The sequence below is a fragment of the Salarias fasciatus genome, chromosome 17 (genome assembly GCF_902148845.1).
Source record: "Salarias fasciatus chromosome 17, fSalaFa1.1, whole genome shotgun sequence".
Classification (NCBI taxonomy): Eukaryota; Metazoa; Chordata; class Actinopteri; order Blenniiformes; family Blenniidae; genus Salarias; species Salarias fasciatus.
Window position 1 is genome coordinate 11,759,501 of NC_043761.1, and position 13,277 is coordinate 11,772,777.

At 44.6% G+C, this 13,277-nt stretch overlaps 1 protein-coding gene across 6 annotated transcripts in view; it reads left to right on the plus strand.

Moving 5' to 3' along the window:
• Positions 1-3,840: 3,840 nt before the first annotated feature.
• Positions 3,841-13,277, plus strand: part of wnk1b (WNK lysine deficient protein kinase 1b) — a 76,179-nt gene continuing 66,742 nt past the window's right edge. For all 6 annotated transcript variants that reach the window (XM_030113040.1, XM_030113035.1, XM_030113037.1 and 3 more), the window contains exons 1-2: positions 3,841-4,338; positions 6,871-8,398. In XM_030113040.1, coding sequence (XP_029968900.1) covers positions 7,466-8,398 — 933 coding nt within the window. In that variant the 5' untranslated portion in view covers positions 3,841-4,338; positions 6,871-7,465. The remainder of the gene's footprint in view (positions 4,339-6,870; positions 8,399-13,277) is intronic.

A 13,277-nucleotide genomic window follows, 5' to 3' on the forward strand; every position in this document is an offset into this window, starting at 1 on the left:
CAGAAAGCGCCTCGAGCGACATGTCAACATGAAGAAACAGCGGTTTGCACAGATGACTCGCTGATGTCAGCAGTTGACAATGGACAAAATCCAGAGTACAACTAAAAGTCACCAAAAATCTTGCATGCATGTGTTGGGACTAAGTAAACTCAGGTACCTGAAGTAAATTTTAACTGTGGCACAAGAGTGACACACAATTTCAAATTCCAAATTAGCCTTAAACGTACATATTCTTGCTAATCCAGTCGATACTGTACTCAAACCTGCAGGTACATATGTACATATGGCATGGCAAATTATCCAGATCACTGAACACCGCCTTACAATATATGCAAATTCTCTTCTGCATGCGTGGGCCATGCTCTCCTCTGAACAAAATCTGTCAGTCACGCAAACTCCTTTTACCTGGGAGCCGTAAATCTCTTTACAGAATCCTGTTCGTGATGGAAATACAGGCTGGACGAGGCCAAACTGATTGAAGTTTAGATAAGAGTTTGTTTGAAGGAGAGACAAAATAGCAAAAGGTTAAAGTGTTACTTCTGGCTAACAGAGAGTGTCTTAAAGTTTCTCAGAATTTTAGCTGATGGAACTGCCAGACGAGCAAAAAAAAGGACCTGCTTCAACATATGCCTTACGTGATTGCCGGGTTATTTCCCTCCAGTTCCTCTCCTTCTAATCTCTTCAAATTCACATAGCGTATTCCCAAAGCCCCGACATATGTGAAAATTATTCACTCAAGCATGGATATATCCGAATCACGCAAATGTTTCATCTCTGTTATTGCTGGACAGAATCTAGTTATCTATTTCTTCAAGGCACTTTGCAGTTTTTGTGCGAAGCTCCAGCCTGCTGCTGGCTGGAGGCTTATTCTGGTATGCGAATGATATTCATCAAATCCAAGCAATGAAACCAATAATAGACATCAGTATCCGACTGTGACTTTGAAAATCCCCAACTTTTAAAAAGACGCTCCGACTCCGGCTCTGTGAAAAAGGTGAATTTGTTGCATACCACTGCCAGGTAAAGCTAAGGTGCCGTCTGACAGTGTTGAGTGAGCTGACATCGATCATTGTGCAGCGTTGCAGCCACACACCACCATCCGTCTTGCAGCCTTGGACACTTTTTGGGGCCACAGTGTGTCGTTACGGTATTGAGGCTCTGCCCCCAGGGCACAAGGGGGGGGGGATAAATCATCCATTCTGACAGAGTATTATTCTGTCAGGCTGGCTGAGGGAAGCACATGGTGAGGACTGAGGAGTCTTCAAAACTTACAATTTAATCTTCAAAATATGAAAAAAAACAACTCAGTATTCCCACAGAAATCGGAGGCAGGAACTTTCCCAGCTGTGGAATTGAGAAGCTTGGGCAGGAACTGAGTCAACGGAGGTTTCCTGACGTTGAAAAGAAACATCAGCTCGTGAGTAACTCGTGTATATGCACATGCATGGCGTGACCTTCACGGTTAAGAAGGTCGGAGGTCAAGATCAAGAAAGCCCGGAGGAGCTTGAGTCAGCTCATGAAGGGTGCAGGCGGGTGTCGTGGGAGACGAGCTGTGGATAGATAAGATCTGACATGATGAAACAATGGGTTTCCACGAACTTATCGCAATGATTCCTCTGAAAACGTGCCCCAGGCAGCAGGCGAAGGAGGACGAATGGGAAGAGAGAGAGAGAGAGAGAAAAAAGCCCCTTAAGAAATTTCAGAAAGAGGTGGAGTGAAAGACGACACAAAAGCTCTAATTATGGCTCCTGCAGCAGACGGGGACGGTGTGCAGGAAACTGCAGTTTCCCCTGAGACAGACCAGCACATGATGGCAGTGGTGGCGGCTGGCCGAGAGCAGAGGGAGATAGTTAACATGACAGCAATACTGGGAAGAAGAAGAAGCATGAAAACATATTAAGACTCTATGCTGAAGGAACAGCTGGAGCAGATGTGAAGGGAGACATCCCGAGTGGCTCTGGCGGTATCAGACACCATCAAACAGAGAAGGAATGATTAAACACTGCAGGTGCAACATCTGAGAGCTATTTTCAAAGGTGTGTACAGTGTTGGTCATCAATATTGCACCATGGGTACATACTGTATACGAGCTGAACAGAAATGACAGGGTCAGCAGTCGCTTTGATTACTGAACTCACTCACAATCGCCTACTAACACACACACACACACACACACACACACACACACACGACCTTCACTGGGATCAGAATGGTTCAGGTTGCCCAAGTTCATTGGACACATGGACAGTGGGAGCAATGTGAGACAATGGATTAATATACATATTCTTGTTTGTGTGAAATATAAGGAGCAACTATAAATTAAGCTTGGATGCAAGGAAATGTTGTTTTTTTCCATTAAAAAGAAATCTCCATACAAGTCAATAATTACAAATCTTACTACATTTTGATTGAAAATTTGCCAATTACATTTCAGTCTGGTTGCGTTTGTTTCAAATGCTTTATTGTACACATGCATGGCACAGTTGTGTTAAAATGTTGAGACCCCCTGGCATTGGTCCAATTAGACACAATTACAAGAAGAAAGGCTTCTTCCGTTTTCATTAAAGAGACTGATGGGTAAGTTGAAATTATTTTAGTATCAGGTTGTGGAAATATGTCAAACTTAATATCAGATCAGTAACTGGTTACATTTTGATAAGCTAGATGTCACATTATTAACCTATATAAATCACAAGTAAAGGAAAAAGCATTAAAGATAATATGTGCATTTAATTACAAAGTAGTTATAGACCTTCTCCACTGTAAATATAGCACATTCAGTGAGATGTCGATCACAGGCCAATGAAAAATCTGCCAAAACTCACACATACTGGCACAGTTCTAATTGTAAAACCTACATGCGAGCATGTGCAGACAGATTCAGATAACATAAAACAAAACTGGCACTGGATGTGTTAAACATGGTGCTCGAATAAAATTAATGCATGATGAACACCGTGCTGGATCCAACTGCAGCTGTTTGGTAGCTCAACACACTGGAGTTCGCCTCTGGCTGCTGAGATCAAGTACTCCAGATTACACACACTCACATCCGGTGTGACCTGTCAAAACAAGATGCCGCTGAAGAGAAATATTTCTCTCGCCAGAGAAAGAATGTATAAACGCCCTACATAACAAAAAATGTGCACATTTAACCCAGGTAATCCCAGTGCAAACACTGACCCAACCCTATTTATTTATTTACTTACTTACTTACTTACTTACTTACTTATTTATTTATTTATTTATTTATTTATTTATTTATTTATTTATTTATTTATTTAATTTTTGGGGGTACTTTTTCAATTTGTACTGTTATGTATTACCCTAAACTGTTTTTCTTGCCAACATATTATGTAGTTACAAAAAAATAAGATTTATTATTTTGCGTTGCTCGTGATAAAGGGGTCGCTTTTTATCTGTTCTCAAGAATCTTCTTTTATTTTTAACGTATTTTTTTTTCCTTCAGGATTACGGACCTAGTTAAATAAGATTGTTATTATTACTAGTAGTATTAATAGTAGTTATTGTAGCAGCAGTATTGGTATTAGTATTGTCAGTTGTGCTATCTTTTGTGTTGTCATTGTTATTGTTATTTTGCTGTTCTTCTATTTAATTCTAATGTGATTAATGTGGCGCTGACATACACAACAACCCCCCCACAGCGTGACGGGGCCGTGCAGCGGCTTCTCACTTTAGCCTCGCGCGCTTCGGTTTTTACTCTGAAGCGACGCACGTCTTCCTCCGCGCGCCGCACGAGCGGCGGACGCTTGACGTGGCTCCGCGCGCAGTGAACGCAGCCTGCCGTCCGGACGAGTCATCGCCAGAGAGGAGCCCGGAGCAGACGGAGCAGACGGAGCCGCCGTCTGATGGCTTGAAGACGCGCGCGCGCTGGAGGGGGGGATTTCTCGCAGCACACAGGCCGCAGCAGCCGCCGCACTGCAGCGCACCGCCGCGCTCGGAAGCATCTCCGCCTCGGACTGTTGGAGCCGGAAAGTAGAGCCCGAGCCTCCCGCGACGGCAGCGAGCGAACTTGGCATCTCTGTCCGGTGGGAGGTCACTGTCTGTCGGCTGCGGCTCGCTGCGCGCACCGCCTCTCTGCTCGGACCTTTATTCGGAAGGAATACAGCTGCCGCCAAGTGATGTTTTTGTGAATTTCTCATTTTTCTCTGTTTTTTCCTTCTTTCCCCGCAACCAACTGTGGCTTTAACGTGACGCACCGCGCTGATATTAGTGCTGCGTGCTGGAGCGGACCCCCACTGCAGTTAAAAGGCTTGTTCATCAAGTTTCCACCTTCACGTTTCCACTGTGCTCACACAGTCCTCACCGATGTGATAGGTAATGCTTGGCTTTTGTGGTTTACTATCCAAATCGTGACAGATAGTCCAAGTTAGCAGCATAAGCTGATTTATTTTCTTCTTTTTTTTCTGGAGTTCCTCCACAGTCAGTGAACCCCTGCAAGGCTTCCTGCAAGGACATCTATCATCCACTTTGTAACTTTCCTACCGCTGCATTATTGATGTTCACTCATCATATCATAACTAAACCAACATGTAGAGCCGTCTATTAGTGGAGGATCTCCCCCTCTAAGACGTTTGCCTGGGAGTTTTAGTCGCTCCTGTTCTCATGTTAACAGGCGGGACATCTTTATTTCATTAGGATTTAATGACCCTGCCTACAGCAAATCGACTTAATTTAATTGTTGGCTATAGATGAGGAGGTGCTAATGCCATTGATCGCTTACCAGCCTTTCTTCCCCCTGAAAATGATTCTGATAAAAATCTTATTTTATTTAATGATCTGAAAACCGTTTATAGTGATATCAATGTGGTCGTTTAGAAGTGAAAGTATTGTCTCTTGTGGGATATCAGTGAGAAAAGTAATGCAACGCTGACTTCAGAAATCAGTAGTGTCAATGATAACTATAAATTTGCATTGGTAAAAACATGACAGATGTTATTTATTGATTTGCAGTAGAACGTCTTTTTAAATATTTTAACAGACAGTGTCAGATAAAGCTTTATAATACAAAATGTGTGTATTGTGTCTATTTGTCTTGGTGGTTAATATTCTTGCAGCAGCACATCAGACAAGCTACAGTCCTGCGATGCTTAGTGAGATATGAATGCCTTCTGTTATCTGCAGTTATGCTGAGAAGATTTATCAGCCCTGTAACAAACAGCGTTACTCCAGTCATCAGCTTTTGTGCTGCAATCACTAGATCACCTTGTCATCGCTGAATCATTTGTCAGCAGTACAACATGAGAGCATGTGTCTTTTCACCTGTGAGAAGTGAGTCTAGTTTGCAGTCATCTCATTTATAACTGTGTGATCTAAAAACACCTGTGGTTCTGAGACAGATAGCTGTTAGATTGGAGAGACAGACTTGAGAGATCAGTGTACACTTCCGATTTCTGCCTCCTTTTTGACTCATCTGTCTCTGCAGACGGTGTGGGTCCTGTGAGTTACCTCTTTGATCATTGCTTTTGCTGCAGAGTACACCTGGAATCTGAGATCTGACTGGAGTAATAAGTTCCCCAAACCCAGTTTTAATAGTCTGTGGTGTCATTAAAAAAAAAAAAAATACAGGATTGTTTTAGATGACTTTACTGACTGTAATCTCCTTAATGCTGAACATCGATTCACTCCCTTGAAATAAATGCAGAGAACAATTGCAACTTAATGAGGACAATTGTTTTTGGCAGTTTTGGACTTTTCGTGGTTTATTTTTGTACAGGCAGTTAAACTCCCATTCGGAGCTGAGTTGACTGGAGAAATTCAGCACATGGCAGAACAGTATTTTCACAGTTACCCCGCATGTTTTCTGCATCTGTGTGAGTAAAACCTGTAAAAACTTGCTCCAGATTGTTTTGATCATGATTCAGTTTACTGCAAATGACATTGAGAACCACACCAAAGCGGCTTCTGTTGCTCCGTGCCATCAGTATTACGAAGTTATCTGGCAGAGGTTATGCTGGGTGGCTTGCACTTTTGGCGAGCTCGGCGTTTTCTGTAATCTAATATGCAGAGTAACGTATTGTGCGCTGCCCTCAGTTTCTGTGCAGTCAGTCCATCTGTGCCACTCTGAGAGTCCCCTGGTCTCTCATGTTAAGCTGCTGGATTGCCACAGAGTAGCCTAACCCCAGGGTCAGCCGGGCTGTGGTGACTTTGGGCTAAATTTGGAACGTGGAGCAATTAGGCGCCCTCTCTGCCACCTCACTCCACTGCATTAACTGCATAGGGGCAACATGGAAGGGGTGGATGGGGGTGGGCTTCAGAGCTCTGTCCTGTTAATGAGCTCCACTGAATTTTCACTGATAAAATCCAAACCAGTGTTCGAAGGAGATTTTTGTGGCCTCGAATCATGACTAAATCTTTTAAAAGCCTTTTTTTGAAGGAAAGAAAAATGCATTACTTATGACAAGACTTTAATGAATGTAGAATGCTCACATTTTTTGCTGAAAGAAACCAAACTTTGCTGATCTCATCTGACTGGTTTCCAAACCTGGTTGCTCATGAAAATAACGTCCAAATAAGGCATTGGTCTCTGCTCAGTGGTCAAGAAACATGACAGGTTTGTCAAGCGCGACTAAAACTGTGACTGAATTTGGCTGTTGCTCATTGCCTGTTTTGCCTGTGCCAATCATGTGTCTGATCGCCAGCCAAATGTTGGTGAAATGTTTTGGTGTCTGACAGCTTGTGTATTTTGCCAGCCTCTTTGGCAGCGAGTCAGATATCGGCACGATTCATCGGAGGTGTTGGGAGTCAGTTATGTCATCGACAGAAAGCAGATGGTGAATTTTGTGACGTGTGATTGTAAAGGAAAGATTGCTCCATCTCACAGTATTTCTCCTCTGTTTTTGTTTTCAGCTACGAGGACGGAACAGACCGAGCTGGGCCGGGCTAGGCCAGGCGAGGCCTACCTAGCCTTCCGTCTGGCCTTTGCCAGACAAGCCTGAAGCCCCTCCAGGGACTCCCATGCTCAGTGGGGTGAGAGGGCAAACAGACACTTCTCCTTACTGAAGCTGTGAGAGATTGGACTCCAGCCAGCATTAACTGCTTTGAGGAGGCCATACTGGTCTTTTTCGACTCCACTCCTTCCATGTTGTGCTTGTCCTTCTTTGGATGTTGGAAGCAGGATGGATTCGAGTGTTGATTTGACGTCGGTTACCTCTTCGCAGCACTTGTACCCCTCCTCCTCGGACTGCCTTTCATCCCTTCCCTCCCCAATTTTAAGGCCCCTTCCTCTCACCTGGGGCTTTTTCAAGCCCTGTACGGAAGGGCCGTGGACGAACTGTAGGTTGCCTTTTTGAAAACAGAAAAAAAAACCCAAACTAACTGCAAAACAGGAGTTGTGTATTCATTCACCTGATTAGTTTTTTGCAATTTGGTTAAAGTTAGGGGAAAAACAAACACATTTTACACATGCACAGTTTCTCTTTTGTGTTTTGAGCCTATTGGAAGAATGTCGGAAAACAGTAGTAGCAGCAAAGCAGTGAAATTCATTGCCCCTCTCCCTCCGGCTTCCTCTGCCTCCCCCCATCCGTCACCCCAGACCCCCCACAAGAATGTGAACGGCTCTGCCAGTTCAGACTCGCAGGTCGTGGAGAAGCTCGGCGGACAACCCGAGGTCCAACGTCGGCGTCACACCATGGATAGAGACTCCAAAACAGCCGAACACCGCTTCTTCCGCCGGAGCGTCATCTGCGACTCAAACGCTACGGCGTTGGACCTGCCCAGCAAAGCTGCTGTGCTCCTCACCTCGCCTCCGGACTGCGACGGCGCCCCGACTTTCTTCTCTCCGCTACTGTCGGGGCGAGACCCCGAAGAGGGCGACTCTGAAGGCGAGGAGGACCGCAGAGGTTCCTACTTGCCACGTTCCATCTTTCAGCCCGGTCTGGGGCTCGGTGGGGCGGTTGCTGAAGGGATTGCCCAAAATGTTGAGAAAGATCCAAACCTTCCCACAGCTGCTGTTCCATCAAGTAGCAGGGTTGAACACAGCGTAGATGGGGCAGTGAAAGAGCCCAGTCCGACAGTATTGGATGTGACCGGCGGAGCCGAATGCAAACAGCCTGACGTCAAATCGGGACCCGAGAGCGCGCAACAGGTCGTGAAAGTGACAGAACAAGTGAGCGAGGGGTGCGTTAGCAGTCCAAGCGAGGAGAAAGACCGGGAGCAGGAGGAGGAGAGGGGTCTCGCCAAAGCGCGGGCCGAGCAGAGGGAAGCCGAGAAACGAGCGCAGGAGGATACAGAGGATCCCGAGACAAAAGCTGTGGGGACTTCACCGGACGGACGCTTCCTGAAATTCGACATCGAGATTGGAAGGGGATCTTTTAAGACTGTGTACAAGGGTCTGGATACAGAGACGACGGTGGAGGTGGCTTGGTGTGAGCTCCAGGTAAGTCCAGACTCCTCTGCATCTGGCCTGATGTTGCTCTCTCTGATATGGTTGAAATTGGCCTCGTCTGTCCTGCATGCCCCATTTTTATCATGAGATCTAGAAGCTGATTTGCTTCGTGAGAACTTCCCGTTCACTCAAATGCCCCTTTGTATAAATATTCACTGCTGAGAATGAAGGGCTTAGGCAGATTGCATCTTGGGTAAAGGTGCTTGCGTTGTGTGTAAAGCAAGACAGATCTAGATTGGCTACAGTCTGACTAAGAGGATGTGGAGATCAACCCTCAAGAAACGGACAATTTCTTGTCACGATGTGTGTGGTGGATGATAGTTCAGAATGTTCATGGTTCAGAATAATTTTTCTTGGTTTTTGACTTTTTTTGTTTGTTTTTTTTAGGTTTATTGCACATTTCATCCTGAATTGTGTTTTTTCTTTTTTAGTTTTCTCGATAAATAACACCTTCCATTTATTAATCAGTCATTGAAAATACATTTCCTGCCTCAAAGACAGACCTTAAAACACTTGAGTGATGATCTGACTCATAAATAAGACTTTGCTGCATTAACCTGCACATGTCGCAGACTGCTGTGCCGCTCCATCTCTGAAAAGAAAGTCTGAGGGCTTGAGGTGTAAATTTTGTGCTTATCGTTGCAAAAACAGACGCCTGCTCTGTTCTTACCTATGTGCTTTCGTTTTGATGTGGGTGCACTCTGAGGCTTTGGTATCAACGGTCGATTAGTGGATGTGTGTGAACGGATGCTGCGGTACTTCAGATTACTGTCACCACAAGTTACATACATGAAACCGGATGAAGATGCTAAAAAAAAAAAAAACCAAAGCTGAAGACCTTAATACAGATGGGGGCTGACCCTAATTATACCGACTTGATTATGTCAGCTTGTCATTTGCACAGTCATAATATTTTAGGCTTATCATTGTATAGAGCAGAGATATTTTGTGAAATTAGACATTTTTTATCATGTGTACTCTGCATCACAACAAAGACAATTTGAGGGTTATTGTGACTCAATTTTACTGATCCGGCCCACTCAAGATGAAACTGAGCTGTATGTGGCCCTTGAATTAAAATATGTTTGACACCCCTTAATCCTAAGACTTTCTGGAAACTTGCAAAACGTTGATGTATGACACCGTTTATCTGTGCAAGCGTAGGACAGACGACTTCCTAGCTGAAAGTTCTCTGTGGTTACAACGATAGGGGTTAGCTCCGAGCGCCGCCTCGTCCTCCGTCTGCAGACACAAGACGGCTGCACTTTGGAGCGTAGCGTGAAACGTGAAACAGGATGGCACACAGGATGCTGTTGCTCCACTCGGGTGCATCGGTGCAACTTCTGCAGCGTGCATCGGCGAGAAGGTGAGACGCGAAGCGAAGCGTTTGGCGGGTGAGAGAATGGGAGGAGGGAGGCAGGCAGCACTTGAAGGAAGTGGAGAGCCGTTCAAGCTTTCACCTCTGGTTGACGGGTCGGCTCAGAGACAGAGGAGTGCGGAGCAGTTGGAGATGTAGAAAAACACTCTCAGCCAGTCATATGACGTTCAGTGAGCCGAGGTTTTAGTGGAGGAAGAAAACGGTGACATGGGCTCACGTGGAACTGCTTGGCTTGATGAAATACTTGCTACTGTGCCAGGAAAACAAATTTGCGAGGTTTATTTGTAATTCTGTTTTTCTCTGTGATAATAACAGTCGAGGGTGACTTAATTAGGAAGCCGAAGCTATTTATACATAATTTTGTAACTTGCAAAACATGACTGGTCTTTGTGTTTCCTCCTTTTTAATATTCAGCCTTCCTCAGCTATGCGACTAATTATAAAAATGAATTGAATCCAGGAAATCTGAAGTCAGATAGACTGGGATTAAATGTTTTCTCAACAAATCTCCACATGTTTATAGTCCTCCAAACAGGATTTTTATTTCCTCTGGGATCATGCTGTTGTTTTTCTGTCGTCTTCATCACAAGATTCTCCACGATTCCTCCCGAATCCCAGCAGCTAAAACCAGCTTTGGCTGTTGCTCTGCATCCAGGAAAACACCACTTTGTTTATGAGAAAACAAACGTCTAGCCTCTGTCGAGCCTCGCCGTCTGTCACATGTATCTTGTTTTCTCCCCGTTTGCCTCTGCTACTCATCATACGGAGGAAAACTGGTGATTTCTCACAGCCCTGCACGTCGGCGCCGCCTGCTTCTCCCTTCAATACTCCTTTAATCTACAATCTGTAGGCTGGTTGGATAATCAGCATAGACCTGATGACACAATTAATGCTATGTTATACAATATACCCTGGATTACACTGCAAATCTGCAGTACGTATTACATATAGTGTATTATATAAGAGTATGGAGGGCCTGTGGTGACTGGGCTTCACACATGCAGAGACAAGTGCTGAAACTGCCTGTAATCCCCCATATGTGTGTGTGTGTGTGTGTCAATGATGACTGAGCAACTGCTGACATGTGGCAGGATGAGGGGGAGTAAAGTTACATACACATGCATGCACACGGAGACGTGCGCCGCGTCCAATCGCAGTCACTCTCTGGGTGGGAATAGGAACTGGAGATCTGTGGGATTCGGGATCTTCAGGAGCTCGTCTGTTTTCTGTGTCTGTTAATTTTGCGTGTGCGAGTGTGTTCTCGCCTCCTTGACTCGCTTCAATATGCATATGTGAGTGAGCTGCAGTTGTTTAAATTCTGGTGTCTGTTTGTGTGTGTGTTTGGGAGATAGATTCGAGGGAGTGGGGGTTGTCTCTTTACATTCCTGGGCATCTGATCCAAAACAGGTTAACTTCTGTTTCCAGGAGGAATCCCTAGATGGATGGAAGCGGAGCGAGAAGGGGGAAGGGAGACAAATCAAATTGTTTACTTAAGCTGTAAAGACGAGATTGACGATTTGATAGCGGGAGGAAAGAGAGAGAAGGTCACCCAGGAGCTTACCTTAAGGTGCCATGTTGGGCTGGAAGATGACAGATGAGAGAGAAGAGGCTGACGCAGGTGTCTCCGAATGAGAGGAATGCTTGAGACCACTTCTTTCTTGACAGGGGTTAATTATAATTGAGTTATTATGCTTTTGCATGTTTTCTCTGGGTTCATTTTAAATTACAGGTTTAGCGCAGTACAGCGGTCGAGAGCAGCAAATCTTCACAATTTCACAAACATTTCCATAAAAGAGTTTTATTTGACTGCATGGTATCAAAAATAGAAACAAAATCCATGTTGAAACCACTGTAATTAAGAGATCAAAAAGAACAAAAAAACATTTTTTTACCCCTCTTTTGCATTAGATAAAACTGAACAGATAATAACACAATAAGCCACCAACAGTGGGATTATAAAAAGCTTGACCCACTTGTCCTGAGTTGTATGCATTTAGTGATGGTGACAGATTATTTGTGCAGAAATCATAGTTCCAAATTCTCAAACGTTAGCTCTTGTATTTCGAGCTGCTCGGGATTAAATGAGGGGTGAAAACCTCAAACTATCTAAGGCATCTCAAAAATAGACACATGAATTAATTAAGAGAATAAATGAGTTTGAATGTGGTGTCGCCTCTAAGATGCTTTATGATGCTCCTTGAAACTGACATGGATTATCACAGATTATCAGTGCCAGAAGAGGATTGGGCTTTGGAATTGACTTGTTACTAAACTATCAGTCGTTCTGACAACCAAAGGCCAGCGTGTCTTAGTGATTCACTGTTTGTAAAAGTGATTTGTTTTGGGGAGACTGTGTGAATATTCGGTTATTAAAGTTATTTGTATGAGACAGCATCAGTTCGTCATCTTAGGTCCATTAGGACAAAGCAAGACAAAGATGCTGGAGTCAAATTACAGAAACACCGAGTGCTCCAGGAAGGCAGGGTTTTGAAAATATTAGGTTCTGGAAGTTAAAATGGGTTGTTTCAGGCTGTGGTTCATGAATCTACTGAAAAAGAATCGATAAAATATCATATTAGAACCCCAAACTGACCAGAATAGGACCAATTAACTATTTTTACTTGTTGAAACTCAGTTAATATCATTGTGACACATGAGCTAAGAGCTGAAGGACATTGAAAAGTAGAAAGGGGGTTGATAGAAATAAGGTCCTAAGAAGAGGACACAGATTGTGTAAGAAAGGAGGAGGGGTAAAGGTCAAAGTTCAACCTGTTTTAGAGGTGATCACCGGCAGCCTGTCGAGCATAAGGCCGCCTATAGGATCAGTCTTGCAGGGAGAGCCGCCAGGCGGCTCGGAGCGGGTAAAATTTAACGGAAGCGAGGTAAACTTTTGGAGGGTTGGGAAAGATCCGCAGCAGGTGTCGGAGGAAGGGGAAGGTAGACGCTGAGGGAGTTCACGGAGCGGATAGAGAAATGGGAAATGCTGGGAGGAGGGAGGGAGGAGAAGTGGGAGAAAAATGACAAAGGAAATGAAAAGGGTGGACAACGAGGAAGGGAGGGGGGCATGCAAACCCAGGACTAAAAGAAGAGTGTGTGTCTCTGTGTGTGTGTGTGTGTGTGTGTGTGTGTGTGTGACCTTAGGCTCCTAGCCCCCTTGGCGCTCAAAGACCTTGAAATTTCTCTCTCAACAGCAACACAAGGCGGATTAGCCCCCTCCCCACTCACACTCACACACACACACACACACACACACACACACACACACACACACACACACACACACACACACACACACGCTCTTGGGGCTTCGTGGCCTTGCCTGAGAATTGGTTATTCAGTGCCATGAGAGGAGAACTGGCCTTTAAGCTCAGACAGCTTTGTGGCGACATGTGCTCCTACTTCAGCAATGTGAAATATGTGATTCTTTGTTGTCGTTTGTCACATTGTGAACAGATTCACCCCTCAGCGTTTGATTAGTTACTGTAGTTTCATG